This window comes from Ophidiomyces ophidiicola (assembly GCF_022830035.1).
Source record: "Ophidiomyces ophidiicola strain CBS 122913 chromosome Unknown scaffold_1, whole genome shotgun sequence".
In the NCBI taxonomy this organism is placed as follows: Eukaryota; Fungi; Ascomycota; class Eurotiomycetes; order Onygenales; family Onygenaceae; genus Ophidiomyces; species Ophidiomyces ophidiicola.
Window position 1 is genome coordinate 96,281 of NW_026054641.1, and position 10,526 is coordinate 106,806.

General features: G+C 48.0%; 5 protein-coding genes across 5 annotated transcripts; 2 read left to right on the forward strand and 3 right to left on the reverse strand.

Annotated features, from left to right (window-relative positions):
• Positions 1–216: 216 nt before the first annotated feature.
• LOZ57_000044 (uncharacterized protein) lies at positions 217–2,538 on the forward strand (the record flags this gene model as incomplete). The annotated part of the gene is made up of 3 exons (XM_049249152.1): positions 217–274; positions 351–2,426; positions 2,504–2,538. The coding sequence occupies 3 exons, from the start codon at positions 217–219 to the stop codon at positions 2,536–2,538; spliced, it is 2,169 nt and encodes a 722-aa protein (XP_049111346.1).
• Positions 2,539–3,585: 1,047 nt separating this feature from the next.
• Positions 3,586–4,110, reverse strand: LOZ57_000045 (uncharacterized protein; the record flags this gene model as incomplete). The annotated part of the gene is made up of 1 exon (XM_049249153.1): positions 3,586–4,110. One exon carries the CDS (start codon positions 4,108–4,110, stop codon positions 3,586–3,588), a length of 525 nt encoding a protein of 174 aa, XP_049111347.1.
• Positions 4,111–5,290: 1,180 nt separating this feature from the next.
• On the reverse strand, positions 5,291–7,087 carry LOZ57_000046 (uncharacterized protein; the record flags this gene model as incomplete). The annotated part of the gene is made up of 4 exons (XM_049249154.1): positions 5,291–5,736; positions 5,791–6,015; positions 6,072–6,903; positions 6,974–7,087. The coding sequence occupies 4 exons, from the start codon at positions 7,085–7,087 to the stop codon at positions 5,291–5,293; spliced, it is 1,617 nt and encodes a 538-aa protein (XP_049111348.1).
• An 831-nt stretch (positions 7,088–7,918) lies between these two features.
• On the reverse strand, positions 7,919–8,995 carry LOZ57_000047 (uncharacterized protein; the record flags this gene model as incomplete). The annotated part of the gene is made up of 1 exon (XM_049249155.1): positions 7,919–8,995. The coding sequence occupies one exon, from the start codon at positions 8,993–8,995 to the stop codon at positions 7,919–7,921; it is 1,077 nt and encodes a 358-aa protein (XP_049111349.1).
• A 585-nt stretch (positions 8,996–9,580) lies between these two features.
• Positions 9,581–10,237, forward strand: LOZ57_000048 (uncharacterized protein; the record flags this gene model as incomplete). Its single annotated transcript, XM_049249156.1, has 1 exon — positions 9,581–10,237. The coding sequence occupies one exon, from the start codon at positions 9,581–9,583 to the stop codon at positions 10,235–10,237; it is 657 nt and encodes a 218-aa protein (XP_049111350.1).
• Positions 10,238–10,526: the final 289 nt, after the last annotated feature.

Here is a 10,526-nt window from a genome sequence, read left to right on the forward strand (position 1 = left end):
GAGCTCCAGCAGTCGCAATTGCCCTTTGTTTGCTTCTGCGCGCGCATACTTCCTTCCTGGTCTGTCTCTTACCCTTTTGAGAGACTCGCCACAACCGACCTCACTTGCTTCTTGCTCGCCGCCGTCGCGCTCTTCTACACTTGCACACCCGCCCTCGCAGAGCTCGTTTACACCCCGTTGCTCCCCAAAGGACAGTGATCAACCCAGAGTACAGCAATGGGCAGCGCAGAGAATTTAGATCCTAAGCCTGGCCCGTCGGAGATCATTGGTCTAGGTACGTGTCTGTCTCGTTGCTTTGCTTGCTCGTCAAGACTTGTATGATGGAATTGAATTGACGCCCTCTCGCGCAGATGACCCACGCAGCCCAGAAACCGAGTCGACTGAAACTACTCCCGCCAGGGATTTAGGAGGAAGGGAGCCCGGCGCATTCTCCGCTACGGTGCCCATCCACGTACTTTGCGGCCCCCTTCTCAATTACAGGCATTTAGCCACCAGTCCGGATCGCGCGCCAGTATGGCATGGATCGGTGTTGATTGTGGCGACGCCTTCTGCTAGGGTCCCAAGGCTGGAGCTACGCTTGATCGGTCCCATAAAAGACAATGGAAATGTGCCGGAAGGTGATGGCGGCCAGAGCGCCATTCCTCCGATCGGTGTGGATGGCACCAAGCTGTATGCAGATAGGCAGAAGGCGTTTTGGCGCTTTTCTATCGAGGCGCCCTTGGAGCGTTTCGAGATGAAGTGGGAATATTCGATTCTGGACTTCGAGGATCACCATGACAGGTCTGATACGACCAGTTGGAATTTTGTGGTTCCGTCTATTGAGCAGTCGATGCGAATCATGTTTCATTCCTGCAATGGATTCTCGGTTGGAACTGATATGAACCGCTGGCAAGGCCCGCTTCTGTGGCACGATGTGCTTCGACTCCACGAAGAAAGACCGTTTCACGTCATGATTGGCGGTGGCGACCAGATTTATAACGATTCGGTACGTGTCGAGGGCCCCCTGAGAGCCTGGACAGATATCGGCAACCCCACCAAGAGAAGAAATCATCGTTTTCCGAGCACAATGAGAGAAGAATGTGACAGCTTCTATTTTAACAACTATATCAGATGGTTTTGCACCGAGCCATTTTCGCTGGCTAGTGCACAGATTCCTCAGATCAATATCTGGGATGACCACGACATTATTGACGGTTTTGGCTCGTATACAGACCATTTCATGAAATGCCCAGTCTTTCGCGGGATTGGGGGTGTTGCCTATAAATACTATTGCTTATTCCAACACCATACCGCGCCGCCAAAGTCAACCTACACCACCGATAGCCCTGCAACCATGCAAGCGGTGTGTGGCACTTCTGGAGAGGACCCTGGGCAATTACAGCTTACCTATGTTCACACTGAAACTACCAATGATCCAAGTTGGATAATAGGCGCTAAGCCAGGCCCCTATGTGGAAGAATCATCTCGAAGTATTTGCACTCGCCTAGGCAAACGCATTGCTTTCATCGGAATTGATGGCCGCACTGAGCGTACTCGTCATCAAGTCAATTACCCAGAAACTTATAATCTCATATTTGAACGGCTTGAAACAGAGTTGAAAGGGAGCAATGGCGATATCAAGCATCTCATTGTTTTACTTGGTGTTCCCATTGCTTACCCGCGTCTTGCGTGGTTGGAGAACATTCTTTCTTCCCCAATAATCGCTCCTATTCGCTTCATGAATCGGCGGTTTGGACTTGCTGGCAGCCTTTTCAATAAGTTTGATGGACAAGTCGATTTGCTAGATGACCTAGATGATCATTATACTGCCCGCCAGCACAAAGAAGAACGAAGAATCTTAGTCCAGCGACTTCAGGCTATAGCCGAAAGGCATTCTGTCCGAGTGACATTCCTCGGAGGTGACGTGCATCTTGCAGCCATTGGTCGGTTTTATTCGAGGCCGAAAAAGAAGATCCCTTCCACTCATGATCCGAAATATATGGTCAATGTCATTAGCAGCGCCATCACCAATAAACCTCCACCAAAAGCTGTGGCGAACCTACTGGCCCACAGAAATAAGATCCATCATCTTGATAAACATACTGATGAAACACTAATGGACATCTTCGATTACCAGCCAGGACCAGAGGGAAAAGTTACCGATAACAAAGTAACTATGCCGTCCCGCAACTACGCCTGCATCACCGAGGTTGTCCATCCTGCATCGGGCCCAAACACCTCGAAAACTGAGGAGTTTGCAGAATTCCAATTGCCAAAGAACGGCCACTTCCCCCTTCATGCCGGTGAAGTAGGCGCCGGTGTAAGACATGCGGCAGCGGATGGGGTCACTGCATTGGCTGGTGTGCAGGGTAGTTTGGACGTGTCGATTCGCGTTGAAATTGATCCGGTGGATGTTACGGGCGCAGCTCGAGGGTATGGATTCTACAGTAAGTACTACAGAGTATACGTTTACTCGCCTTCCTCTTTTCAAAAAATATCGTGTCCTAACTGTTTTCCCCAATAGTTCCACCTCTGGCAAAGTCCCAAGCCGCAAAATAAATTGTGCTCACAAAAGTCCCTGCCCATAATATCTTGACATACTCTGGGCCCTATTCTGACTTCCAGCTGCCTATTAATGGCCTACTACTCAGCCTGAGCTAAGGCAATAATGTATGATGTACTTCGGTCTTTTACGCCTGTTTATGCGATATTTTACGTATGTGCCCTCCGTATTTTGATGTCAACCAATGGGCGCGACATCTTTCCTAAAGCTATGTTTACTGCTTGCAGTTTACTTGCTAAAAACTCACTGTACTCTATGACTTCAGTCCTTTTTGCTGTTGGGGCTATTTTCAGTTCCAGTTCTCTTTGACTCTGTTTCATTGTATCCATATACTAATGTATGTATTATCACCACAAACCATGTTTATTTTCTTTCCAGTGCGGCAAGTATGTAGTAACCTTGACCTCATGGTTCTGCTGTTATTCAATTCTCGATAAGTTTATTATGAGCCTCAAAACTTTTGATTTATGATAAGGAATAAGACAAATGGTATGTCTAGCAAGTAACCAGCTTGACTCAAAACCCGGAAACAGAATACATGTCTTCGCTACTTTGGGTTATAATGGAAAGATGAGCCGTTCAAACATTTACTAGAGCCCTATACATATTATCTGGGATAGTCCTATTATTACCACATGCCTTTATAGATATTTCTACAAGTATACTCATGGAACTTCAGAAATTTTACGCATGTGAATGTATATAGGAACGATAGGCTATTTCTAAATACTTTTGAATATTGGCCTCGGCAGTTGTGCATCTATCAAACGAGAACCGGAGTATGAGTCAGTGGGTCCCAAGTTTTCAGGAAAACGGTTATGGTGAATAGACTGCGCATAGTCGGGCAGATATGGAGACCCCTTGGCCCTCCGGCCTGGCAGACCGTGATATAAATAGATGATGCATGGAGCATATTCATTCCAAGAAGGAAAAGTCATAACCTTCCAGAAATCAGGAGATATATAGTGCCACAATGCCGATCACGTATTCCTCGACGGCCACTTTTGCTAATACAGCAAAAAACCTGGAAATCGATCCATCTATTACTGATAATAGGCGCCCTGGTCAAGAGCAAGCGGTGTTGCCTCGGGCCACAGCTTCTGGATAGTCTCTTTAGCCATTGCAACTTCCTGCGGGTTAACAAGGATCTGCTGCTGCTGGAGGAGATCCAGCTGGCCAGTTACCCAGTATCGACAGCCAACACCGTTGGAATCGAACTCGTATTTGTGGCGGCCGTGCCCAAGTAGGACGTTGTAGACGTCACGAACGAGTAAATTGGAGCGGATGGCGAGGTCCACAGTCTTGATAATGTCCGGCGACTCCACGGAGTTAAGCCAAGAGATGATGATGTTGCCCTTGGAACCGCCGGGCAAAATGGTGCTGGGCACGCTGTAGCTCGGCTGGCAGTCGATTCTGATGGCGATGGTGGGGCTGACTCGAGCGAACAGACACCAGTGATTTGTCCCGGCATTCTGCTCGTGCCCAGCAGCGGCGATCGACTGCACAGGCAAAGCCAAGATGTCGTCTTTCTTGCTCGCGGGTATAAAGTGGACTGGGTTGAAGGACATGCTGGCCGGTGGGGATTCGACGAAAGCTTAGGCGCTCTCGCGAGTTTATTTGTTGTTTTCGTGGGGAGTGTTGGGGCACTTGCTCGAGGGAGGGGCGGTGGGAGAGTTCGAGAATGTGATCGCCACGGGTGGGGGAGCGTTGCTGTAGCGAGGTGTGTCAGCTGGTAACTGGTATAACTATTTGACCTGTCCTGCGGGGAGACTAAGAATAGCCCGGCTAGGCAGCAGCAAATTAATTTTGATATTATACGGAGTATAGCTTTTCAAATTAAATTCTTGCCATATAACTTAATCATCTCAGCAATATATCGCGTACAAGCACCAGCGAAGGACCGAGCCACGTAGCGGCACGCGTATATCTGATCTAGTTTTGGCGTGGAGTTATGTACGATTGTATGTAAAGCTGTTGAAAAGACAGCATATTAGTGTTAGGCGATATGGAGGCTCCGGACGAGCTTGATTTAGAATTGGCTTCAGGGAATCAGGGCTGCCTTGGTCAATACCTCTATGTGGTCGTCCAACTACCCCAGTGTGGTGAAAATAGGAATTGAATGCGAAAAGAGGCTGAATGCCATATAATGTGGTGTGTCTAGCGTCTGCCATGGTACTCGAACGCTTAACTTATTATTCCGTCTTGTAGAGGTGCTAGCCCACTCGGCTCAAGGATGATCGCCCTTAGAGTCTTATAGCCCAAGGCGCTACCTAACTCGTATATGCTCGGAACGATACTCCGTGTATTCACCAGCCGACTGTTGGCTAATACAAAAAGCCAACGCCATGCCAACAGGCAAGAGTTTAAGTACCGAAGCCAATTTAGTTCCGGAGTACTCCGTAACGGCCTGCTTTGTGGTTAAAAATTAAGTCTTGTGGAGGCTGTTGGTGATGACGAAGTCGCAAGTTGGTTATTCCGCTCCGTATTTAACTCGATATAGTTAACTAGCCTTAAAGAGACTAGTTAAGCCAATAGCTACATCATGTGATTTGACTGCTAAATCCGGTAATTCACACCTCTCCAGATCCTAGAATAACGTTGAGCGACAGTCATGACATAGAACCCTTCTTGCAGTCGCAGCCTGGAAAATCGTTAATCGAGTCTGTTTATACCCAAATCATGCTAAATGCCTGACTGTCTACCATTCTCTATCTCCTAAATGACTATGAGGTACTGATACTTTAAAAATTATACAAATATTTTCTCCCGTTTCATAAACACACTGCAGATGAGGCAGATACCCCCCGCGGCAATAATGGGGATATATGCGAGCTGAATAGCCCGAGTGATAGCTTCAATAGCTTTGGCGGCCGTTTCGGTACCCGCAGACCTGATAAGATTGCTTCCAACACCTGCAATAGCATTGGATATCTCGGTCTTGCTTGCATGTGGAAAAAGTTTTGCCAGGGCTTGCTCCGAGTAGTTGACGAAGACAGCACCTGCGATACCAGTTCCTAATACAATCCCCAGCATTTGCCCGACAGTCATGAACCCAACGACGAAGGGGATTTCGTCGGGTTTGACTTTCATCTGTGCGACTGCAAAACCTGCCTGGCAGAAACAGCCAACGCCCGTGCCAAGTATTATGGTGTACCCATATATTTTCGCGTCGGAAGTTTTTACATCCACGGTATCTAGTCGACATCTTAGCAACGAGCTCAGTTATCCGGTGCATGATGTTCGCTTACAAAGTAATACGCCACCAATCAGTTCCAATGCTGCGCCCGCAATATACCACGGGTAGTAATATCCAGTTCTTCCCATGAATTGGCCATTTATGAGGTTAAAGGCAACAAGAAAAAGGATGAAGGGTAGCAATTTCACTGAAGTTTGCACTGCGGTTATTCCACGAGTAAACTGGAAATATATCGGGAGGTAGTAAATGCCGATAAAACTTCCGAAAGTTGCCAGCACTGTGATATGTCAGCAATGAATCACATAATCTCGGAAATGGGGCACGAATCCTTACTCATAGTGAAGAAGAGGATTATTAGAGAACGGTTCTTCCAGAAGTGCATGGGAAACATCCGGTTTTGGAAGTTGGTTGCAATGTGAAAGTATTGCTGTGCAATAAAAAGTGCCAAGCAGACAGCAGCCACAACGAAAAGCGCTATGCTCTTTCCACTATCCCAGGTCCATAGGACACCGCCTAAATTCATGGCCATAATAAGACAGACTAACATGCCAATGGAAAGGAAAGCTCCAAGGTAATCGAGGTTGGCCAGGCGCTTCACTGTGGGAACTCCTTTTTGTGGTTTGAAATCGGGGAGTAAGATAATATAGATTGGGCCAACAACAGCGCCCACAAGAAGGTTGAGATAGAATGCCCAGCGCCATGTTGCTTTACTCTCCCCGAATGCTCCACCTATCACGGGTCCCAAAACTGTACCGATACCCCAAATCAACCCTGTGAGACTAAGGTATTTGGGGCGTTCTGTGTTTGTAGTTGTGACCGACAAGAGGGTCAGAAGGCCCAAATACATGCCGCACCCACCAGCACCTGCGATTGCGCGCCCAATGATGAAGGATTGAATATCAGGAGCGCCGCCGCACAGCGCTGAGCCACCCATGAATACCGTCGTTCCGCCGATATATAGCTTTTTCGCCGAAAAACTACCATATGCTTTTGACCAAGGTAGGGTTGTAGCGGCCGAAGCGAGCGCAAATGAAACTGCCAACCACGGTAGTAAATCTACGCGGCCATATGTTGTCACCACCATGGGCTGTACATTTGCAACAACAGTGTTGTCGAGCGCATACAAAAAGAGAGAGGAAAGCAGCGCAACGATTACTAGGAACCACTATGCTGCCATTAGTTTTTATATAGGAAACCAGGGAGTATTTTCGCGATTGCTATCGAAGGGGTCATACCTTTATACCGTGAATTTTACGAGGTGATTCATCCTTGCTTTGGTCTTGATCGCGAGAGTCAGAGAGCGATCCACCCTCTGGCCCTTCAATTACCTTCGCCTCTTCTTGTCCCATTGCGCATGAAGCAGTCCGCAATCAATCTGATAAGTCGCAGCCGGGCGGCAGATTGGATGGTGGAATTCTTTGGCGACCGCTTCAAGCTGCTTCCTTCGGTTGTTAAAAAGACAATCACTGCATCGAAAGAAAGTTCTATGAGTGCTCATACTGACTAATCTCCATTATGTGTGGTTATGAGCCCCGAGAGGAAAATTTGCTGTGTACTTGTATTATTGGAAAAGTCTCCGTCGGCGCGGAGCAATTCGGCGGTGCTCGGGCCGTTTAAGTTGGTCAATTGCGGCGACTTTTTTTACCACGTTTTTTTCATTGTTATTTTTAGTGTTCCTTTCCACTCATTGAGCAGAACCTGCAGGCCACTCCTGCATCAACTGAGATGCACGGTGGCATTCTCCGGCCGGAGCAGGCAGCGGATGCCGTAAACAAGTCAGAGCCGATTCGGCCGTTCTGGAAGGCTTAGCTAAGATGATCGGCACTTGTTCCTGGGCCCACGCAGTAGAGTTTGCGCCACGCCGTGCCGAGCCGATCCGAGAGCGCCGAGCCTCCAACCTTAGTCTAACCCAACTGCAGGCCCCACGGATTCCGTGAACGCGTGGGTTGCAGCGCAATTATTCTCTACGGTTGGGAGATGCATCTACGGGGATTCTGTGAAGAGCCTCAACATGGGGGACACACAGGGACTACTCCGTCTTCCGAATTGGAGCGCACGGTTCTTGAGCTATCTTGGAGCCTTCAGTAGATACAGGGTTCTCAGGGCCTTGCATTAACTTTGGGTCTTCCGCATAATCCCCGAAATATTACTCTGTACATTATCAACCAAGAATTCCATGGTCAGTCTGAACGAAAAACAAAGACTTGCTTTCTCGCTATACCGGCTTGTTTCGATTCTGCGCGAAAAACGGCCCGCTTCAAGGTATTTTCGAGGTCTAGGCTTCTCGGGTCCCACTCAACACGCTTCATGTATGGCAGCTTTAGCAAACCCCGAGCGAACAAATCCACAAACCAAGAGAGCATATCCTTGATTTCGTTAGAGGAACGTTGCTTTAAACTGTCGGAGAGGCGGAAATTTTTGAATGTGATGCGCTTCCAGAAAAGGGCTTCTTGCGTGACCATCAGACCCTGTTGTGCATCTTCTCCAAGAGATCCATAATTGACGAATGTGGCCCCGGCAACAAGAAACTTTGTCAAGGTACTGCCCGCTCGCCCAAAGACAGCATCGAGAGCCAACGTAATCCGCAGGTCCTTCAGAACTTTCCCTCCGCATACATCCAGCTCTTTTTCATCTAAGACGATATTAGATCCATTGTCTTCGAGAACTCGCTTTAGTTTGTTGGTTTCCTCCTCCGTATTGTGTGGTCGGATGATGCTCACGACATTTGCACCCTTCAATTTTGCAAATTGAACTACCATCTGCGCAATGACGCCGCTGGCAGCGTTTTGAATGATCCAGTCCCCAGGCAACAAGTGCGCCATGTCTTCCAAAATTAAATACGCTGGGGAAACGCCCATCCGCAAAATAGCAGCTGCGCACGGGTCGATACCAGGAGGAATGCGGGTCAAATCGCAAGAACGCACAACAGCATGAGTGCGCCATGTACCAAGTCCGTGTTCCGCAGGGATTACCAAATCGCCAACGCTAAGCTCCGCGCCACTCCCAACACGAGTCACTCGTGCGACTCCATCGTACCCTACCACCATTGCACCATCAACTTGGTAGGACGGCTTGACAGGGTATTTTCCCTGCATGACGAGTAAATCTTGTGGGTTGATGGCGGATGCAAGAAATTCAACCATAATGTGGCCTATCGGCAATTCTTTCTCAAGCATGGCTTCATTGTTGGTTAAGGTCCGAAACGTCAAGTTACTCTCCGCAGAGGGAGAAACTTCTTGGATAGTCAAAGCACTCATCGTGATGAACTTGGTATTTGCTTGGCCGGGCAAAATTTTCCGTATCGAAGTGATACCCTGCGTGTCGAGAAGCGTGCAACGTGGGAATGGAAACCAACGCGGGGATGGAAGCATGAATATGTATCCGTAGAACACGAAGCGTCTTTGAAATCAAGATGGATAACCCCATGTGTAATCGGACTCATCTATGGCCCGATGGCCCTACTGCACGGAGACATGTTTCGATGTGTTTACTTCCCTTACTTCGTATTGATTATACAGAGGAGCTGGGACCGTCATTTCTTGGAAATAGCAAGGATGAAGAGCACCCTGGCGAGCCGATCGAAAATAGCATTTGATACGTGGAACCGGTATATCTCCGGGCTGACAAAACAACACGGAGCTGGACAACGGCGAAAACAATCATCGCGCTTGTACCTTGTAATACATACTGCCCGGCAGGATAATTTGAGCTTTCCCAGGTGTATATAAAGTGGAGGATCCGGCTAGTAGACGTTTCTCAATAGTCTGAAGACAATCAACAAACCCTCTCTATTCAGATATATTTTTGTCTGCTCAAAGTTTTCTAACCGAAAATTCCGCAACATGGCGTCTTGGGATCATCGAGTGGGTAACAGACGGGTTATCACAAACCAACATCTTATTCCTTATGTCGACGCGGAAAAGGCACCGCCCGAGACGGCCGCCGCACTCCGAACGCTTCCATTTGAACGAAACATTTTTAAGCTGCTAGCAAATAGCCCGTGCACGTTTATTCCGTTTATGAAACTACTATCTTCTTGTTGGAGCGAAAATACCAGCATTCGAGCCTCCGAATGGCAGCTTATCGTTCTCCGCACCGCAAGTCTTCTAGATGCTCCGTATGAATACGACGTCAACGAGCCAGTTGCCAAAATTTTGGGGTTCGACACGGAGGCGAAATTGGCAGCAATCCGTGCTGGAGACCTCTCTAACAGGGAGTGGTTCACAAAACGTCATCAGCTAATCGGACGGATGGTCGAACAGCTAGTCCAACAGCAGAAAGTCGATGAATCTACCATGATTGAAGCCCGTGAAATGCTTGGAAATGCAGCCGCACTCGAGGTTTTGATGATCCACGGCGTATACGGACTCCTGGCGCGACTAATGAATAGCTTGAAAATCGACTTCGACCCCGAGATTCCTGGTTTGGAGGACATGCTTAGAAAGTACAATGAAAATGCAATCGAGAAGGAAAGACAACTAGCAGCACAGGATGCCTGACCCGTATGCATGTAGTTATTTAGTTAGTTAAACTCAAAGCTCGTTAGGCAGGGGGCGTGATTCCCGATTTGCACTAAGGTTGTTCTAATCTTAACTGATATCTCATGCTTAACCTAAACCTTGAAAACATGCATGTTGAGTAGGTACAATGTAAATCTATATTCTAGAGGCAAATAATGGCAATTCGTGGCGTGGGACATAGCTATGGATCCGTATTCGAAGCCCGAAATTTGCTTATTGCAACTGTGGGGTTTAGAAACATGTTTCTTTCTGTCGGAGAGGCCGGGAC